Source organism: Phyllobates terribilis, unplaced genomic scaffold (genome assembly GCF_046119375.1).
Source record: "Phyllobates terribilis strain yellow unplaced genomic scaffold, ASM4611937v1 Scaffold_156__1_contigs__length_4398808, whole genome shotgun sequence".
In the NCBI taxonomy this organism is placed as follows: Eukaryota; Metazoa; Chordata; class Amphibia; order Anura; family Dendrobatidae; genus Phyllobates; species Phyllobates terribilis.
The window spans coordinates 140094-161839 of NW_027362916.1; the positions used below are offsets into that span (position 1 = coordinate 140094).

General features: G+C 46.5%; 1 protein-coding gene across 1 annotated transcript in view; it reads right to left on the minus strand.

Annotated features, from left to right (window-relative positions):
* The window catches only part of LOC141206982 (uncharacterized), a 33441-nt gene extending 16292 nt beyond the window's left edge, over nt 1–17149 (minus strand). The window contains exons 1-2 of the mRNA XM_073664341.1: nt 16901–17149; nt 16533–16667 (exon numbers count right to left, since the gene is read on the minus strand). Of these exons, the coding sequence (XP_073520442.1) occupies nt 16533–16667; nt 16901–17149 (384 nt within the window). The remainder of the gene's footprint in view (nt 1–16532; nt 16668–16900) is intronic.
* Nucleotides 17150–21746: the final 4597 nt, after the last annotated feature.

Consider the following 21746-nt stretch of genomic DNA (forward strand, 5'->3'; position numbering starts at 1 on the left):
TTGTATGTGGGGGGGATGGTGGTATTATGGGAATATTATTATTGTATATGGGGGGTTGGCGGGACTGTGACAACATTATGCTGTATGTGGGAAGATTGCGGAACTGTGAGAACATTATACTGTATGTGGGAAGATGGCGGTACTGTGAGAACATTATACGGTGTGGGGAAATAGAGGTACTACGAGAACAGGGGTGGATTAAGAGTAGCAAGGGCCCCGGGCAGTTTAGAAGGTGCGGGCCCCCCCCTCCCACACACACACCTGATGTATCACGTGACATGTCACATGATCCCCTGTGATAGATCATGTGATAGTTCACGTGAAATTAATTTGGCACAATATTAATTATAATAATTTTTTTAGGCTGTGTGCCCACTACGCGCTTTTTAAGCATTTCCGCAGCGGCAATTCCGCTGCAGAAATGCTTAAAAAATGCTTGGTAGAAGGCCTGCCATGTTCCCCAATGATAATCCGCATGTGCTGTGCACATGCTGCAGAAATTTCCGCTGCGGATTATCATTGTGGAAAAATCCGCAGCACTACCAATTATTTTGCGGAAGCGCGGCAATTTCACCGCCATTGACGTGCACTGGAACACATGGAATCCGCATCACTGCATCTGTACATGCAGAATCCATGCGTTTCAATGTGCGGATGGTACCCAGGTTTGGAGAAGAGGAGACTCTCCTCCGGACCCGGGTACCATGGAACCTGTAAAAAAAGAATAAAATAAAAAATAAATGTCATACTTACCTTCTGATGGCCCCCGGTGTCTTTATCCGATGCGTCCTGGCTTGCCGGCAGCTCACGATGGTCTGAAAAGGACCCGCCGTGACGTCATTTAGTCATGTGATGGGTCACGCGACCGCTGACGCCAGCAGGCTATCAGAAGGTAATTATATATTTATGTTTTACCATTCTTTTACGGTCACACTATATGTGAACAACGCTTCACATCCGCATGTCCCTGGCAGGAAAAACGCATGTACAATCCGCATGTACAATCCGCATGCGTTTTTTCTGCCAGGGAGATGCAGAAACGCTCAAAAAAAATCCGGAGCATTTCTGCATCGTGGGCACATAGCCTTACATTAATTGTATGTCTCAATATTGAGCACACGTAGCCATCTATACACAGCAGGAGGCCGCACATAGCCATCTATACACGGCGGGAGGTCGCACGTACCCATCTATACACGGCGGGAGGCCACAAAAAGCCATCTATACACGGCGGGAGGCCACACGTAGCCATCTATACACGGCAGGAGGCCGCACGTAGCCATCTATACATGGCGGGAGGCCGCACGGCGCCCCCCCAGAGACAGCAGGAGGCTGCACGGTGCCATCTATACTCAGCAGGAGGCCGCACGCAGTCACGCACACACACACACAAACATATACATACACGCATAAACACATTTGAAACACAAAAATACATATAAACAGACATCACACAATGATATCTGCCTGCACACACACATACACACACACACATACACACACACACAGAGACAGAGACACACACACACACAGACACACACACAGACACACACACATACAGACACACACACAGACACACACACACAGACACACACACACTAACCATCCCCCGGCTCGGCTCCAGCCCTCCTGGCTCCTGCTCCTCTCCGGTGGTAAGTAGCAGTGCAGGCCGGGCGCGCACTGCGTGACGTCACAGCTAGGAAACACGGCCGCGCACAGGGCTGTGTCTCCTAGCTGTGACATGGCCGGGCCAGCACAGGGAAGTAAACTGCTGCAGTGCTGGCCCGGCCGAAGAGCCCGGATTGCCCTCATTATAATCCGCCTATGTGTGAGAGCATTATATTGAGAGGCTTAATGACCGCAGTCGCTCCTGTGACCGGGCCCAGCCAACACCAACCCCTGCTGCAGCTGGATGTGTGTTCTCGGACTGATATTCCGCTCAAGAGCCACAATACACGCTGCTGACCTATCAGAGGCCAGCAGCTGACATCGGCATGTACGTCATTAGGGGCTGAAGTCAGCTGGCAGCTCCAGAAAAAAGACACCGTGAGGCGAGGGAGCGGAGAGAAGCTGAGTATAATGGTTTTTTTTTTAAATCAGCGAGTACACGATGCCCTTGGCCACACTACTACATGTAAGAGTATGGGCTGTGCATTATACTACATGGATGACTGTGGGCTGTGCATTATACTACATGTATGACTATGGGCTGTGCATTATACTACATGGATGACTATGGGCTGTGCATTATACTAGATGTGTGGACTATGGGCTGTGCATTATACTACATGTACGGACCAGGGGCTGTGCATTATACTACATGTACGGACCAGGGGCTGTGCATTATACTACATGTACGGACTATGGGCTGTGCATTATACTACATGTATGGACTATGGGCTGTGCATTATACTACATGTACGGACTATGGGCTGCGCATTATACTACATGTACAGACTATGGGCTGTGCATTATACTACATGTATGGGCTGTGCATTATGCTACATGTATGGGTTGTGCATTATACTACATGTATGGACTATAGGCTGTGCATTATACTACATGTACGGACTATGGGCTGTGCATTATACTACATGTGCGGACTATAGGCTGTGCATTACACTACATGTATGGACTATGGGCTGTGCATTACACTACATGTATGGACCATGGGCTGTGCATTACACTACATGTACGGACTATGGGCTGTGCATTATACTACATGGATGACTATAGGCTGTGCATTATACTGTATGGAGGATTATGGGGAGTGCATTATACTTCTGTTATGGGGCCCCATCACTTCTATGTTTGCCCCTGGTGAGTGTAATAGTTTATTTTTTTCTGTACACTAAAGAACAGAGGCAGAATGGAGGACATATACCAGGTTGGGGTCAAGGATAAGGGACATACATATACAGTGGGTACGGAAAGTATTCAGACCCCTTTAAATTTTTCACTCTTTGGTTCATTGCAGCCATTTGGTAAATTAAAAAAAGTTCTTTTTTTTCTCATTAACCCCTTTACAACCCAAAGTGGTTTGCACGTTAATGACCAGGCCAATTTTTACAATTCTGACCACTGTCACTTTATGATGTAATAACTCTGGAATGCTTCAACGGATCCCCCTGATTCTTAGATTGTTTTTTCGTGACATATTGTAATTCATGATTGTGGTAAAATTTCTTCGATATCACTTGCGATTATTTGTGAAACAAACAGAAATTTGGCAAAAATTTAGAAAATTTTTAAATTTTCAAAATTTAAATTTTTATGCCCTTAAATAAGAGAGATATGTCACACAAAATAGTTAATAAATAACATTTCCCACATGTCTACTTTACATCAGCACAATTTTGGAACCAAAATTTTTTTTTAATTAGGGAGTTATAAGGGTTAAAAGTTGACCAGCGATTTCTCATTTTTCCAACAAAATTTACAAAACCATTTTTTTAGGGACCACAACACATTTGAAGTCACTTTAAGGGGTCTTTATTAGAGTTGAGCCACCCCTGTAGTGTTCGGGTTCGGTTCGTCGAACACCGGTATGGTCGCCGAACTGTTCGTCGAACACCATTAAAACCAATGGCAGGCAAACAAAAAGACATAGAAACACATAGAAAACACCTTCAAAGGTGTCCAAAAGCTGACAAACTGCTCAGAAGACACAACTAACACATGAAAAAGTGACAAGTACATATAGTCATGCGAAAAGAAAAGAGGTGGAGGAGTAAAAGGAGGAGGAGACACAGATATAGGCATGTCATGCCTTTCTAAAATCAAGAAGGGCTGGAGTGAAAATCTAAAATCAGCCTACCAACTCCCAAACGTCGTGACAAGAAAATTAAAAAAATAAATATCTTTAGGTAGAATGGCGGCTCCATTCAGAACACTTTCCTTACAAGATGTAGTGGTATCCCCGTTGAGAGTCGTGCCAAAAACGGAACCCAATACATTCGGACTAATCCACCATTTGTCATATCCAAGGGGCAGGTCAGTAAACGACAACATCGACGCAGAACCAAGTACAGTTGTATATACCGTACATCCTTTGACAAGGCAATCAGGTGGGTCAAGAAGTTGGGAAGGGGCACCCTAATGGCCAAAACAGACATTGAGGGGGCGTTCTGGTTACTTACTACCTGTGCCTATGAATAGTGTCCGCCTATTGGGCTGCTTCTGGGAAGGAGCATACTATATAGATTGCTGTTTGCCCATGGGGTGCTCCAGATCCTGCTCGCTATTTGAGGCGCTTAGTTGCTTCCTCGAATGGGTCGTCATGGACGTTTCTAAGGGGGCATATATTATCCGTTAGCTCGACGACTTCTTGTGCCTGGGCCCAAAAGATTTGCCACAGTGTAAATACACGTGGTAGTCCACCTGTGAGAAGGAGAGAGCTGGAGGGAGAGAAGACACCACAGAGCCGAGAGGTTAGATGGAGAGCGGAAGAAGGAAAGAGGGCAAAGGAGGTAAGGGAGTACGGTGGAAGGCCGACCTGAGCTCCCCCACGTTCCTCTTGCTGTGCGAGGAACAGCCCTGGGAAGAAAAGCAGCTTGCGCATCCCTTTGAGGTTACGGGCACGAGCGGGCAGAGGGACTACGCTGGAGTGCGAAGCCGACACGCCTGCCCGTGCGACCTCCGTGTCGCTGGGTTTGTGCCAGAGCCGCGGTGGACCCTGACGGCCAGTCCCACTCTCCTAATACTGGTGCCTGTCCACTGGTGGGTCGAGACCCCCTGCGGTGGAGGCAGGTCTAAGCTCTGTAATATGAATGAGTACACTTTAAATCCTTTTACAAGGATCTATTGGCGGGCAAGTCTGGTGCCAGCAGCCGCGGTAATTCCAGCTCCAGTAGCGTCCACTAAAGCTCCTGCAGTTAAAAAGCTTTTATAAGGATCGAGCTTGGCGGTCCGCCGCAAGGCGTGCTACCACCAGTCCCAGCCCCTTTTCCTTGGGGAGCCTCCCCGTTGCTCTTCACTGAGTGTCCCGGGGCCCGAAGCGTCTCCTTTGAGAAAATTAAGTGTCCAAACCACAGGTGGTGTAGCTTGCTTAACAGCTGGGCTACTCCGCTGACTAGCAGACACTGCTACTAGGCCCAAAGTATTGCCTGGGCTAGATGCAGTTAAAAATTGTTATTAGATACAAAGGTGGTGTAGCTTGCTTCAGATGGGCTACTCCGCTGACTACGAGACACTGCTACTATCCCAAAATGATTGGCTGGGTTAGATGCAGTAAAAAATTGTTATTAGATACACAGGCGGTGTAGCTTGCTTCACAGCTAGGCTACTACGCTGACTAGCAGACACTGAAGCTTTGGAGCAGACCTCTGATTCCCAGGCTATAGTATGAGTAAACTGCTCTTCAGACTCAACCATCTGTGTTACCCCAAGCCATAGTGTATGTAGTTTCTTACGGTTAAAAGGTGGGGGGGAGCGACCCGACCCACCTGGAATTGACGATGCCAACGTCATGTAAAACACAGCAAGGGGACTCCAAAAAGAGTCTCCATTTTTTCCAAAAATTGTGGCACAGACACCACTTAAGTGGCATCAATTGCCCCAGAGTTGCTTAAAATGGTTGGTGAGGTGATTTTCCCAAATCCTCAAGCTTTTAGTCTCCACAGGATGACACAGGGGTAGAAAAGTCCTTGTGGATCCATGATTTGTTCATCTTTATGAACGTGAGTCTGTCTACATTGTCAGTGGACAGCCGCGTGCGCTTATCTGTCAGCACACCACCAGCAGCGCTGAACACACGTTCAGAGAGAATGCTGGCTGCGGGGCATGACAAGATCTCCAAGGCGTGAGTGGCGAGTTCAGGCCATTTTTCCAGATTGGAAGCCCAAAATGAGCAAGGGTCCAGTGACACAGTCATGGCTTCGATGTTCACTTGGAGATACTCCTATACCATCCTCTCTAGGCGTTGACTATGTGTCAGACTTCTTGTCTCCTGTGGCCTTGCAAAGGATGGTCTAAAAAAATTGGTGAAACAATTCCACAAAATTGCTGTTACCAGCAGATACGGTGTTACTGTTACGGTTTGAGTGATGAAGACTCGACAGTCCCACGGTTGGCAAGTTAGAACTGTGAGATTCACTATGTGCACCACTGGTGTTTTGTGGAAAAGGGCATGTAAGATTTTGTAACAGCCTCCGCTGATACTCTTGCATGCGTGAATCCCTCTCTATGGCAGGAATTATTTAGGCAAATTTACTTTTGTACCGTGGATCTAAGAGTGTGGCAACCCAGTAGTCGGGATTACTTCGAATTCTGACAATTCGAGGGTCATGTTGCAGGTACTGCAGCAAGAAAGCACTCATGTGTCTTGCGCATCCAGGAGGACCAAGTCCTTGTGGTGTTGGTGGCGAGGTAAGAATCATTCTTCCTTCCTCTTCCCTCTCCCCCCAACCTCACACAACAGAAATGTGATCCAGGTCTCCCTCATCTGATGAGTCTTCCATGCCCATCGCCAGTTCGTCCTCCACTTCTTCCTCAGCTCCTGCACCTTCCTCAACAGTTTGGCTGCTACCATGCGCCCTCGTTAATCCCTCTCCCCCACCCTCCCATGCCTGCTGCCTTGGTGCTGCCGACCGTCTGGACCTTGGAGATGTTATCCCTTCCGCATACGACTCCTCCTCTACTTCCTCCCCCTCCTCTTATCCCACCACCTGACTCCGAATTCTGTTTAACGTGTGCTCCAGCATGTATATGACCAGAATAGTCAAGTTGATAATGGCATCCTCAGCACTAAACATCTTCATCGCCGGTGCTGCCACAATCGCTGCAACATGTGCAGAGTTGAATTCCACCGTGTCGGCACGTTGCATTTCAGTAGGTGAACTGGCAGGCCCAAAGACTTCTGTAGAGATGTAAGTTGAGCTGCGAGATGCGAACGGCGGAAGTGAGCACACAGAGACCGTGCCCTCTGCAGAAGGCCATCTAGTCCGGGATAGTGGGCTAAAAATTGCTGGACAACCAGGTTCAACACATGAGCCATACAAGGCACGTGTGTGGCATTGCCCCGGCGAAGGGCCGCACGCAGGTTTGCAGCATTGTCGCACATGGCCTTCCCTGGCTGCAGGTCCAGTGGAGCCAACCATTCATAAAACTGGGTCTCCAGAGCTGACCACAACTCCTCAGCTGTGTGACTCACACTTCCCAGACATTTCAAAGTAAACACCGCCTGATGCCGTTGAGCCCTGCTGCCAGCATAGTAAGGAGGTGTTCAGGATTCCTTCTGCGCAGTTAGAACATGGGCAGCATTACCAGACAGGCTTTGGGTGGAGGTGGAGGACCGAGAGGAGGCTGAGGAGGCAGAAGCAGTGGAGGAACTTCTAGATAAAAAGGATTGACGCACAACTCGTGGGGATGGCAAGACTTGGACAGCAGCCCCTTGTCCTGCTGTCACCATAGTTACCCAGTGCCCAGTCAGCGACATGTAACGCCTCTGTCCATGCCTACTCGTCCATGTGTGTGGTGAAATGCACCCTGTCACACACAGAGTTTCTCAAAGAAGCCGTGATGTTGTGTGCGACATGCTGGTGTAGCGCAGGCACACCTTTCTTTGAGAAGTAGTGCCGACTGGGCATCTGGTACTGGGGCACTGCGACGGACATAAGGTCTCGAAAATCCTCTGTGTCCACCAGGCAGAAAGGCAGTATTTCTGTAGCCAACAGCTTGCAGATGGTGAAATTCAACCTCTTAGCTTTGCCATGGCTAGGAGGAAATGGTCTTTTACTTGTCCACATCTGAGGGACCGAGGGCTGGCTGTTGTGATTAGACGGGGTTGAGTAGGGTGTCCCCGGCAAACTGCCGGTCTGTGAGGAAGATGCAGGCGGACATGTTAGGTTGCCTTGATCCAAAGGTGGTGCTCTTGATGTCGGAGAGGGCTCAACACCAGCTGGTGTTTCCACTTCCAAATGAACTGATGACCTGCCAATCACACTGGCTGCTGCGGGTAAAGAGGTGGCAGGTCTGCGTCCAAACACATGTGTGACTGTTGTCCCCCCAGTCACAGAGGATGAAGAGGCCGCGGATGCACCAGATGGGGCAGACGGTGGTTGGCCCGGCCCGCTAGGCCGCATTGTAGCACAGTGAGCTTCCCACTGCAACTTATGCTTCATATCCATGTGACGGTTCATGCATGAAGTACTCAAACTATGGATTTTTTGGCCTCTACTTAGCTTTTGGTGACAACTGTTACAGATAACATGAGTTGGGTCATCCTTATCGATCTGAAAAAATGCCCAGGCTATGCAAGGCTTAGAGCCCATGCGACCTGAAGAGCCACCACGACTTTAGGTCAGAGGCAGAGTTGTGGTTGAGGATGCAGTTGTTGACGTGCTTCCAGTACTCCGTCTCTGTCCAGGAAGGCGCAACCTAACCTCGTCGTCAATAGCATCCTCCTCCACCTCCTCTGCTGACCTCATCGACTGGCTGACTGTGGGTTGACAGTAAGTGGGATCTCCAACCTCGTCATCATCACCCTGTGTGTTCTCACACCCGTCGTCCTCAGAGTCAACCTCTTCCTGCCCTGACCGAAAAGTCAAGTTGTCGCTCCAATCAGGTATCTGAGTCTCATCATCGTTTTCCTCATTGTCTCCACCAATAGGAGTTACAGTTTGGGAACGAGGGTCTACATTATGCTCAGAACCTTCCTAATCTGGGCCTGGATCCGACTCATAAACATTCTGGGCATCAGTGCAGATCATTTCCTCGTCTGGATTCACAGAAGCTCTGGAGCAGACCTCTGATTCCCAGGCTATAGTATGAGTAAACAGCTCTGCAGACTCAACCATCTGTGTTACCCCATACTCAGACGGGCAGCTGTAGACTTGGGAGCTGTGAGGAAGCAAGTTCGATTGGGGTGACACCTCTGAGGACTGGAGTATTTGTGATGTTGAAGTTGAGGTGGAGGAGAGCCCACTTGAAGGAGCACTTGATATCCGTTGAAGCACCTGCTGTTTTTGTGCCTCATCTGGAATTTGTAGCGATGGGCGTGTTCGTAAGAAAGGGATCGTATCACATTGTCCACGAAAAGAAGTAGACATCTTAGTTTGGCTGGAAGATGGTCTTTCTTCTGCAGATGTTACTGTTGCTTTAACACCTACCCCACGGACACAAGTTTTTTTTCACTTTCCAACACGCCTATTCCCCTTTCCACCAGCAGCAGGCCTTTTGCCACTCATTTTGGTGGTTAACTAATTGGCAACTCTGTAGTTGTTTGCACAAAAAACGATGGATGGAAACCGAGCAGAGCTGAGTGGCCAAACTGTGGCACTAGCCCAAAAGGATTGGCTGGGTTAGATGCAGTAAAACAATTTCATTAGATACACAGGAGGTGTAGCTTGCTTCACAGGTGGGCTACTCCGCTGACTACGAGACACTGCTACTATGTCCAAAAGGATTTACTGGGCTAGATGCAGTAAAAAATTGTTATTAGATACACAGGTGGTGCAGCTTGGTTCAGATGGGCTACTCCAATGACAAACAGACACTGCTACAGGCCCCAAAGGATTTACTTGGCTAGATGCAGTAATTGTTATTTGATACACAGGTGGTGTAGCTTGGTTCAGATGGGCTACTCCAATGACTAACAGACACTGCTACAGGCCCAAAAGGATTTACTTGGCAAGATGCAGTAAAAAATAGTTATTAGATACACAGGTGGTGTAGCTTGGTTCAGATGGGCTACTCCAATGACTAACAGACACTGCTACAGGCCCAAAAAGATTTACTGGGCTAGATGCAGTAAAAAATTGTTATTAGATACACAGGTGGTATAGCTTGGTTCAGATGGGCTACTCCAATGACTAAGACACTGCTACAGGCCCAAAAGGATTGGCTTAGCTACATTTAGCCAAATGCTGTGAAAAACACTGGCACAGCACTGGCACAGACCTGCCTGGCAAAAAGTGCTAGGAACTGCTGTAACCAATCCCTCAAAAGGGCTGCAATTACAACTAGTCCCTACTCCCTAAACCTCTCTCTCTATTTAACAGCAAATTCGCTCCCAATTCACAGTTATACTGTATAGCTCCCACAGCAGCAGTGGTGCCGTCTAACACTCAGCTGCAGCAGTGAGAAAATGGCTGGGTCTTACAGGGCAAGGACATGTGACGTACACAGCCAATGCCCTTGCTTGTGTGAAAAAAAAGCACTTCGCTGCGTGTGTGCACTGCTGATAGGCTGACAGACTGCACCGCGCCACTGTAAATGTGGAAAAGAAAAAAAAATGGAGATCGGCTTTATTTCTGCAGAGATCCATCCCCTGCCCCTCCCCCCGCCCACTCTACACTGAAACTGTCTATTAACATTGATTAACAGTATTACTATGAAAAAATCCAGTTACGCTTTTGGTGCACGAACAGTTATCAAACATAACCTCGAACAGCCAAATTTTTTGCAAATCGTTCGGATTCGTCGAACGGCTCGAAGACTGCCCAAAACAGCTCGAATTTGAGATTGGCAAACAGTTCGAGTCGAACACTGCTCATCTCTAGTCTTTATGACAAAAAATACCCAAAAGTGACACCATTCTAAAAACTGCACCCCTCAAGGTGCTCAAAACCACATTCAAGAAGTTTATTAACCCTTCAGGTGCTTCACAGGAATTTTTGGAATGTGGAAAAAAAAAATTAACATTTAACTTTTTTCACAAAAATGTTACTTTAGACCCAATTTTTTTTTTTTTTCGCAGTGATAACAGGAAAAAGTGGACCCCAAAATTTGTTGTGCAATTTCCCCTGAGCATCGGGTCGTCATAGCAACATCCTGGAAGCCGCGGCAGACAACGTTGGACGCCGGCAGGAGAGGTGAGTATCGGCGATCACCTGCACTTGCCCCCACAATGCTGCGATCGACTTTGATCGCCGCATTGCGGGGGTTAATGTGCCGGGAGCTCCCAGCACATAGCATCGGGTGTCAGCTGTGACAATCAGCTGACACCCGGCGGCGATCGCGCCTGCACAGCCTGTGTGCGGGCGAAATCCACAGGACGTACTAATACATACCTGGCTCTTAAAGCCCAGGGTGCAGGTACGTATTAGTACGCCCTGGGCTTTTAAAGGGTTAAAGTACACTCTGCACCCCACTTGACTGAAAAAAAACAGAAATGTAGAAATTTTTGCAAATTTATTAAAAAAGAAAAACTGAAATATCACATGATCATAAGTATTCAGACCCTTTGCTCAGTATTGAGTAGAAGCCCCCTTTTGAGCTAGTACAGCCATGAGTCTTCTTGGGAATGATGCAACAAGTTTTTCACACCTGGACTTGGGGATCCTCTGCCATTCTTCCTTGCAGAACCTTTCCAGGTTGGATGGTGAACGTTGGTGGACAGACATTTTCAGGTATCTCCAGACATGCTCTATTAGGTTTAGGTCAGGGCTGTGGCTGGGCCAGTCAAGAATGGTCACAGAGTTGTTCTAAAGCCACTCCTTTTTTATTTTAGCTGTGTGCTTAGGGTCATTGTCTTGTTGGAAGGTGAAGCTTTTGCCAAGTCTGAGGTCCAGAGCACTCTGGAAGAGGTTTTCATCCAGGATATCTCTGTACTTGACTGCATTCATGTTTCTTTCAATTGCAACCAGTCGTCCTGTCCCTGCAGTTGATAAACACCCCCATAGCATGATGCTGCCACCACCATGTTTCACTGTTCGGATTGTATTGGGCAGGTGATGAGCAGTGCCTGGTTTTCTGCACACATACCGCTTAGAATTATCACCAAAAAGTTCTATCTTCATCTCATCAGACCAGAGTATCTTATTTCTCATAGTCTGGGAGAACTTCATGTGTTTTGAGCAAACTCTATGCGGGCTTTCATATGTCTTGCACTGAGGAGAGGCTTCCGTTGGGCCACTCTGCCATAAAGGCCCGACTGGTGGAGGGCTGCAGTGATAGTTGACTTTGTGGAACTTTCTCCCATCTCCCTACTGCATCTCTGGAGCTCAGCCACAGTGATCTTGGGGTTCTTCTTTACCTCTCTCACCAAGGCTCTTCTCCCACGATTGCTCAGTTTGGCAGGACGGCCAGGTCTAGGAAGACTTCTGGTGGTCCCAAACTTCTTCCATTTAAGGATTATGGAGGCCACTGTGCTCTTAAGAACCTTGAGTAATGCAAAAATTCTTGTGTAACTTTGGCCAGATCTGTGCCTTGCCACAATTCTGTCTCTGGGCTCCTTGGGCAGTTCCTTTGAGCTCATGATTCTCATTTGGTCTGACATGCACTGTGAGCTGTGAGGTCTTATATAGACAGGTGTGTGCCTGTCCAAATCAAGTCCTATCAGTTTAATTAAACACAGTTGGACCCAATGAAGTAGTAGAACCATCTCAAGGAGGATCACAAGGAAATGGACAGCATGTGACTTAAATATGAGAGTCTGAGCAAAGGGTCTGAATACTTATGACCATGTGATATTTCAGTTTTTCTTTTTTAATAAATTTGCAAAAATTTCTACATTTTTTTCAGTCAAGATGGGGTGCAGAGTGTACATTAATGAGAAAAAAATGAATGTTATAGAATTTATCAAATGGCTGCAATGAAACAAAGAGTGAAAAATGTAAAGGGGTCTGAATACTTTCCGTACCCACTGTATATATCAGGATTGGGGGTGGTCAAAATCTCACAACGTGTCCCATCAGACCTTAGCTGTACCTCTGATTATACTGTGTGGGGGGTGGCGGTACTATGGGAACATTACACTACCTGGGGCAAGAAAGAGGCCCTGTACTATGAGAACAATACGTTTCCTCCCTTCGTGTCTCCATAGTTGGGTCGTATGTATCTATTACAGGAAACAGAACAAAAACCTTATGATTCTTATAAAGGGGCAACACAAGACCCCAAAAGAGTCTCCGTGCTGAAGGGGTTAATGCCCCCTGCGCCCAGTAATGGGGTCTCCACATACTTCCACCTGCAGAGCCGTCACCACATATATGGCTGCTCTGTGCGCACAGGAGCTGTGATGAGGTCACAGGAGGGGAGGAGTCAGGGGTCACATGATCAGGGGCCTCAGTGGATGCAGGACTCTGCTGTGCTGGTTGTCATGGTGCTGGATGAGCTGAAGTTTATGTGTGGGGTCAGGAGGGGTTTACAGTGTGGATGTAGCAGAGCCGTGTGTACGAGGTGTACGGAGCGGAGCCGCGTGTACGAGGTGTACTGAGCAGAGCCGCGTGTGTACGAGGTGTACGGAGCAGAGCCGCGTGTGTACGAGGTGTACGGAGCGGAGCCGCGTGTGTACAAGGTGTACGGAGTGGAGCCGCGTGTGTACGAGGTGTACGGAGCGGAGTCGCGTGTGTACGTGGTGTACGGAGCAGAGCTGCGTGTGTACGAGGTGTACAGAGCGGTGCCGCGTGTGTACGAGGTGTACGGAGCGAAGCCGCGCGTGTACGAGGCGTGCGGAGCGGAGCCGCGCGTGTGCGAGGCGTGCGGAGCCGCACGTGTACGAGGTGTACGGAGCGGAGCCATGTGTGTACGAGGTGTACGGAGCGGAGCCGTGTGTGTACGAGGTGTACGGAGCAGAGCCGCGTGTGTACGAGGTGTTCGGAGCGGAGCTGCGGGTGTACGAGGCGTACGGAGCGGAGCCGCGTGTGTACGAGGTGTACGGAGCGGAGCCGCGCGTGTACAAGGCGTGCGGAGCCGCGCATGTACGAGGCGTGCGGAGCGGAGCCGCGCGTGTACAAGGCGTACGGAGCGGAGCCGCGCGTGTACGAGGCGTACGGAGCAGAGCCGCGCGTGTACGAGGCGTGCGGAGCGGAGCTGCGCGTGTACGAGGCGGAGCCACGCGTGTACGAGGCGTACGGAGCGGAGCCGCGCATGTACGAGGCGTACTGAGTGGAGCCGCGTGTGTACGAGGTGTACGGAGCGGAGCCGCGCGTGTACGAGGCGTACGGAGAGGAGCTGCGCGTGTACGGAGCGGAGGTTTTATTCGATAATCTCGTCCTCCCATTTGGATTCTCCAATGCACCAACAGGATTTCACAACTCTCTGAATGATATTTCTCTGATTACTTTGGGAGATTTCTTGTGATTTATCTTGATGATATAGAATCTTCTCTCCTGATTTGGATTCTCACCAGGAACATGTCCGTGTTGTATTAGAAAGGTTGAGGGAGAATTCTTTGTTTGTTACAATTGAGAAATGTTTTGTTTTCTGTTCAGGAAGTTTCATTCCCGGGTCATTTTATCGGCTGATGGGTTTATGATGGATCCTGGGAAGGAGAAAGCCATAATAGATTGGGTCCAACCTAGGGACCTGAAAGCGTTGCAACATTTTGTAGGATTCGCCAACTATTATAGGAAATTCTTTAGGTTTCTTTTCTCAGATTACTGACCTCACACGTAAGGGGGCAGATCTCAAGGTTTGGCCACTGGATGCTTTGAGGGCTTTTGAGAAATTGAAGGAGTGTTTGTCTGCTCCTGTTCTAATCCAACCCCATCTCCAAGAACCATTCATTGTGGAGGTGGATGTTTCGGAGGTCCGGGTATGGGCCGTTTTATGTCAGTGTTCCAAGACCCTGACCAATTTGCGGCCATGTGGTTTTTTATCAAGAAAAGTTTCATCTGCTGAAATAAATTCTGCTGTTGGGAATTGTGAGTTACTCACTGTTAAATTAGCCTTTAAGGTTTGAAGACATTTTCTGGAGGGAGAAGTTCATGAAATCACTGTGGTCACTGACCAGAAGAATTTAGCGTATACTGAATCAGCTAAATGGCTAACTCCTAGACAGGCCAGAGGGTGCTTTTTTTCTCTAGATTCAATTTCTCTATCACTTTCCAAGCAGTTTTAGTTCTGTTTCTCCTCCAAAACCTCCATTCTCCCTGAGGGCATTGTGGTTTCTGTGATATCCTTGGAGGTTGAAGCTGAGATCCGTAAAGTCCAATCGTTTGCTCCTTTCGCCACGCCTAGGCCCGAATTAAGATTGTGTCTATTGCTGGAGTTTCATGATTTAATCATGAGTGGTCATCCGCGGTTCACAGCTATGCAGAAAGCTATTACTAGGCTTTTTTGGTGGCCATCTATGAATAATTATATTAAAGATTTTGTATCTGCTTGTGTAGTTTACGCACACGCTAAAGTCTGTCATAACAGTCCGGTTGGACTATTGGCTCCATTGCAATTCCAGAAAGACAGTGAACTCATCTGTCCATGGATTTCATCACGGATTTGCCTCTGTCTGGTGGGAAGACTGTCTTTGGGTGGTCGTTGACTGATTCAGTAAACGGGCTCATTTTCTTCCTTTGTCAGAGATATTCTCCAGGTTTTTTATTTCTCATAAAATAAGGCTACATGGGATCCCTCTTAACATTGTGTTTGATAGGGGAGTGCAATTTGTCTCCAAATTCTGCAGAGCTTTTTGTAATAAACTGGGAATTCATTTATTTTCCTGTGCCTGCCACCCTGAAAACAATGGTCAGACAGAAAGGACTAATCAATCTCAAATTTTAAGGTGTTTTGTTGCAGCTCAGTGTTTTGTTGCGACTTCATTCTTACTTCTTACTGAGTTTGTCTTTAAGGCCACCGCCCCACTATTAGTATTTGGGCAGTATTTTTTCTCAGGAGTGGGAGCCAAAACCAGGAGTGGGTGATAAATGTAAAATTGGTGACTTGTTTCTATTATACCTTTTCTCTGATTGTTCCTCACCTGGTTTTGGCTCCCACTCCCGAGGAAAAATACTGACCAAATACTGACAGTGAAGCCATGGCCTAACAGTCGGATCAGTCAGTCTGCTGGAACCTTGCCATTTTATTGTAATTATGGTGATCATCCCAATTATTTTGAATTTTCCTTTATTTTTCCTGTTTGCCCGAATGGCCATTTCTCCACCCGTAATAAGTGCTCCCTAGTCCTTAGTATGGTCTTTGGAAGGAATAAGTCAGCTAGAGATAGTCGCCATCATGCTCTCCAGAGACCCCCGAGCATCCCCAAGGAATAATCGTAAATCATCGGCAAACAATGCCACCTTCTCTTCCTTGGTCCCATATTTAAATCCATTTATCTCAGACATTTTACTAATTACTGCCACAAGAGGTTCAGTTGCTATTGAAAACAATAAGAGAGACAGGGGGCACCCTTGTCTTGTACCTCTGTGCAACAAAAATCGATTAGCCATAGAGCCATTCGCTCTTATTTTGGCCTTTGAGTCCGAATAAAGCAATTGCACCCATTATATAAATTTGTCACCAAAGCCAATCTGCCGCAATGTAGCTCACAAATATGGCCATTCTACACTGTCAAAGGCCTTAGCTGCATCCAAAGACAGGATCCCCCTATGACCAATATTATCATCCCTTGATTGTATATTAATATAAAGCCTTCTGAGATCGCTGTGGACTTATTTGACATAAACCCAGACTGATCGGGGTGTATTATTGAAATTACTTTTGAAAGTCTGTTAGCAAGAAGTTTGATGTCTACTGTTAAAAGAGAGATGAGTCTATAGGATGCCAGCAAGCTGAGGGTCTTGCCTTGTTTAGGTAACACTTTAATTATGGCTTTGTGCATGGGCGTGGCAATGATCCCCCTTCGAATTGCATACCTCCAATAATATTGGTAGTAATACTTCCTTATATCTCTTATCTACTTCCACTGGAAGACCGTCCATTCCCGATGCTTTATCGTTGGCCATTGAGCTCAGTGCAGATTCTAGCTCTTCTACATCAAAGCGATTCATCTAATAAATTGCGAGAGTCTTAAAGAAAGGACGGGGAGCTGAGCCTTTATCTAGGAAGGTCCTGGGTCTGTTCTTCTGAGGGTTGAAACTGAGAAGTATACAGCTTTGCATAGTATTCCTCCAACACTTTCAGTATGTCCACTGTGGACTGTACCACATTACCCTCCCTAGTCTGCAGACTGGATATAAAGGCGGAGTCCCTCTGGGCCGCAGCTATCACAGATATAAGTGACCTGCTTTATCTCCCTCTTCACAATATTGCATCTTGTGAAACCGCTTCTTCCTTCCTGCAGCTGCAATGTTCCCTGATTCCTCATGTCCTGAGCTGCTTTCAGCCTGTTTTGCGCAGCCGGCGTTGGATCTGTAATCATCGCACTCTCTGCATCTCCCAATTCCTGAAACACCAATTGATCCTGCTGCTTAGTCCGAGATTCAGCTGCTGAGATTTCTGTTATAAATATACCTCTAAGATCGGCCTTCATGGCTTCCCATACATATAAAATAGAAGTTGTATTTTTAATAACACAAGATACTCCTTTAGTTCCCCTTCAATTTTCCCCTCAAGATCCATAACTTGCAACTAAAAGGGGTTAATTTCCCTTTGGGTCTGTACTGCATTGGGGGATTAAGCTTAGGGACACACAGAGGAGAATGATGGGATAGCGCTCTGGGCAGGAGCTGATGTCAGATATAAGACCCTGCATCCGTTCATTTCCAAGAGACAAATCCATTCTCCACAAAGAGGAGAATGTGGACGAGAAGCAGGAGTATTGGTATACATTAGGATGACGGGATCTCCAAAGAGCAATTACGGATGTCTCCGTAAAAGGGTGATGCCACCATAGAACATATAGGTAATCCTGTGGACATCATGTAAAGAAATGCTTTTGTAAATTAAACCTATTATAAATGATGCCACATTCAAAATATATGTCCCTCTGATGGTCAGTATGGCGCCCCCTAGTGATAGCATTACTGGTATCTATATCCGTCCTTATAGCCCTCTCTAGAGGCCGAGCATGCATGGTGCCCTCTCCCATGCAGGTTGGATCCCTCCACCCGTCAGCCTGCCAGATCTCATCCAGCTGACTAACAGCCGCTGCGAAGTGTGAAGTCCCTGCGCTGCTGGAAGTCCCTGCGCTGCTGGAAGTCCCTGCGCTGCTGGAAGTCCCTGCGCTGCTGGAAGTCCCTGCGCTGCTGGAAGTCCCTGCGCTGCTGATAGTCCCTGCGCTGCTGGAAGTCCCTGCGCTGCTGGAAGTCCCTGCGCCTCTGCTGTCCTCACTCAGGTGTTTTCTATCGATGGCGGCAGCTGGAAAACAGCTGAGTGTTGGCGCTGATCCTGATAATACATAGAGGAACGCACAGACCTAGGACATTACAAGTTAGGCTATGAGTTGAACTAGATGGACTTAAGTCTTCCTTCAACCTTAAAAACCATGTTACTATTGTCCTCCCACAGACATAAAGGACAGGTCACCAGCAATTCTGGCTCCAGCACAGGGATGTCTAAGACCTTCCCTGCAGTCAATGAGTGAGGTGAATATTGATAAGCCACATGTAAAGCCAGGGCCGGGCAAAGTGCAGAATGTGAACACAGGCAGAGGACAGCACCTCTCTCAGGGACACAGATAACAATAGGAAACAACTTTACATCTACGTCCCCTAAACTGTCTCATTCAGTAATAGTGACCGCAGACACAGGATTACAATATCTGTGAGTGCAATACAGAGAACCAGTATACAAGGAGTCCTATACGCCATTTATAAAGACGGAATCCATATCACCTAATTAATCATATAGTGAGTTTCATTCAAATAGCGTTTACTGTAATTTGCCTGTGGATGAAGAAAGCGATAATTCTGAAGACACTTCCTCAGATCCTGATAAGAAAATAAAGGGCGAAATCCTTAAATTTGTATCAAAAAGTCCCAGTGAATACACCGATGTCTCATCTTATGCAAAACACGTACTAGATAACCAGACCGCACGTGTACTTATGTATATTTTATTCTTTAGGATTCTTTATTCTCCCTCCCCCCCTTTCCCCTATTTTCTTTAGGCTTTTAGTATGGTATATACAGGTGCATCTCACTAAATTGAAATAACATCAAAAAGTTTATTTATTTCAGTTCTTCAATACAAAAAGTGGAACTCATATTATATAGTCATTACAGAGTGATCTATTTCAAGCGTTTATTTCTGTTAATGTTGATTATGGCTTACAGCCAATGAAAACACAAACGTCATTATCTCAGTAAATTAGAATATTTTATAACAACAGCTTGAAAAATGTTTTTAATATCCGAAATGTTGGCCTACTGAAATGTATGCTCAGTAAATGCACTCAATACTTGGTCGGGACTCCTTTTGCATCAATTACTGCATCAATGCGGCAATGTGGCATGGAGGCAATCAGCCTGTGGCACTGCTAAGGTGTTATGGAAGCCCAGGTGGCTCTGATAGCAGCCTTCAGCTCGTCTGCATTGTTGGGTCTGGTGTCTCTCATCTTCCTCTTGACAATACCCCATAGATTCTCTATAGGGTTAAGGTCAGGTGAGTTTGCTGGCCAATCAAGCACAGTGATACTGTTGTGTGTAAACCAGGTATTGGTACTTTTGGCAGTGTGGACAGGTGCCAAGTCTTGCTGGAGAATGAAATTTCCATCTCCAAAAAGCTTGTCGGAAGTGTAAATTAGGAGCTTTTCTATATAGTATATAAACACCACCATAGGTCACAGGCACCTATATAAACATTGCCATAGGTAACAGGCACCTACACATGTTGTCAAAATTGTTGGTACCCCTCGTTTAATGAAAGAAAAACCCACAATGGTCACAGAAATAACTTGAATCTGACAAAAGTAATAATACATTAAAATCTTTGAAAATGAACAAATGAAAGTCAGACATTGCTTTTCTGCTTCCACAGAATTAAAAAAAAAATTAAACTCATGAAATAGGCCTGGACAAAAATGATGGTACCCCTGAAAATAATGTGATAAAAGGGACATGTTAAATCAAGTTGTGTCCACTAATTAGCATCACAGGTGTCTACAATCTTGTAATCAGTCAGTGGGCCTGTATATAGGGCTACAGATACTCACTGTGCTGTTTGGTGACATGGTGTGTAACACACTCAACATGGACCAGAGGAAGCAAAGGAAAGAGTTGTCTCAGGAGATTAGAAAGAAAATTATAGACAAGCATGTTAAAGTTAAAGGTAAAGGTTATCAGACCATCTCCAAGCAGCTTGATGTTTCTGTGACTACAGTTGCACATATTATTCAGAAATTTAAGATCCATGGGACTGTAGCCAACCTCCCTGGATGTGGCCGCAGGAGGAAAATTGATGACAAATCAAAGAGACGGATAATAGGAATGGTAAAAAAAAGCCCAGGATAACTTCTAAAGAGATTAAAGGTGAACTTCAAGCTCAAGGAACATCAGTGTCAGATCGCCCATCCGTCATTGTTTTATCCAAAGTGGACTTCATGGGAGACGACCAAGGAGAACACCATTGTTGGAAAAAAATCATAAAAAAGCCAGACTGGAATTTGCCAAACTACATGTAGACAAGTCACAAAGCTTTTGGGAGAATGTCCTATGGATAGATGAGACAAAAATGGAAGTTTTTGGCAAGGCATATCAGCTCTATGTTCACAGACCGAAAGATTAGGCATATCAAGAAAAGAACACTCCCTACTGTGAAACATAGTTGAGGCTCGATTATGTTCTGGGGCTGCTTTGCTGCATCTGGCACAGGGTGTCTTGAATCTGTGCAGGGTACAATGAAATCTCAAGACTATCAAGGGATTCTATAAAAAATGTGCCGCCCAGTGTCAGAAAGCTTGGTCTCAGTCGCAGGTCATCAGTCTTGCAACAGGATAATGACCAAAAACACACAGCTAAAAACACCCAAGAATGGCTAAGAGGAAAACATTGGACTATTCTGAAGTGGCCTTCTATGAGCCCTGACCTAAATCCTATTTAGCATCTTTGGAAAGAGCCTAAACATGCCGTCTGGAAAAGGCAACCTTCAAACACGAGACAACTGGAGAGGTTTGCTCATGAGGAGTGGGCCAAAATACCTGTCGAGAGGTGCAGAAGTCTCCTTGACAGCTACAGGAATCATTTGATTGCAGTGATTGCCTCAAAAGGTTGTTCAACAAAATATTAAGTTAAGAGTACCATCATTTCTGTCCAGGCCTATTTCATAAGTTAAATTTTTTTTAAAATTGTGTGGAAGCAGGGTTGATAAGCAATGTCTGACTTTCATTTGTTCATTTTCATAGATTTTTAATTTATTACTACTTTTGTCAGATTCAAGTTATTTCTGTGACAATTGTGGGATTTTCTTTCATTAAACAAGGGGTACCAACAATTTTGACCACATGTGTATATAAACACCGCCATAGGTAACAGGCACCTATATAAACACTGCCATAGGTAACAGGCACTGTCAGGGATCACCCACAGGGACGACAACGGGGAGATCACGCAATATCACACCGTGCCATCACGCTATCAGTGTTTCGTCCGGAATCGTGAGCACACGATCCAAACTACTCACTCCTTGGGCATCGGCGAGCACACAGAAAGCGTATGGCGTCACACCTCCGAATTCCAGCTCCAGGATTATGGGTGTACGCCCCGCACGGTTGCTGCTGGCTGCATGATAGACTGATTATTAACATCAAAATCACACAAAAATCATCAATGGAAATCAAATTTATTAATCAATGGAGGCCTGGATTTGGAGTCACCCCCAAAATTAAAGTGGAAAAACACACTACAGGCTGATCCAACTTTGATGTTATGTCCTTAAAACAAGTCAAAATGAGGCTCAGTATTGTGTGTGGCCTCCATGTGCCTGTATGACCTCCCTACAACACCTGGGCATGCTCCTGATGAAGTTGCGGATGATCTCCGGTGGGATCACCTCCCAGACCTGGACTAAAGCATCCGCTAACTCCTGGACAGTCTGTAGTGCAACGTGACGTTGGTGGATGGAGCGAGACATGATGTCCCAGATGTGCTCAATCGGATTCAGGTCTGGGGAACTGGCGGGCCAGTCTATAG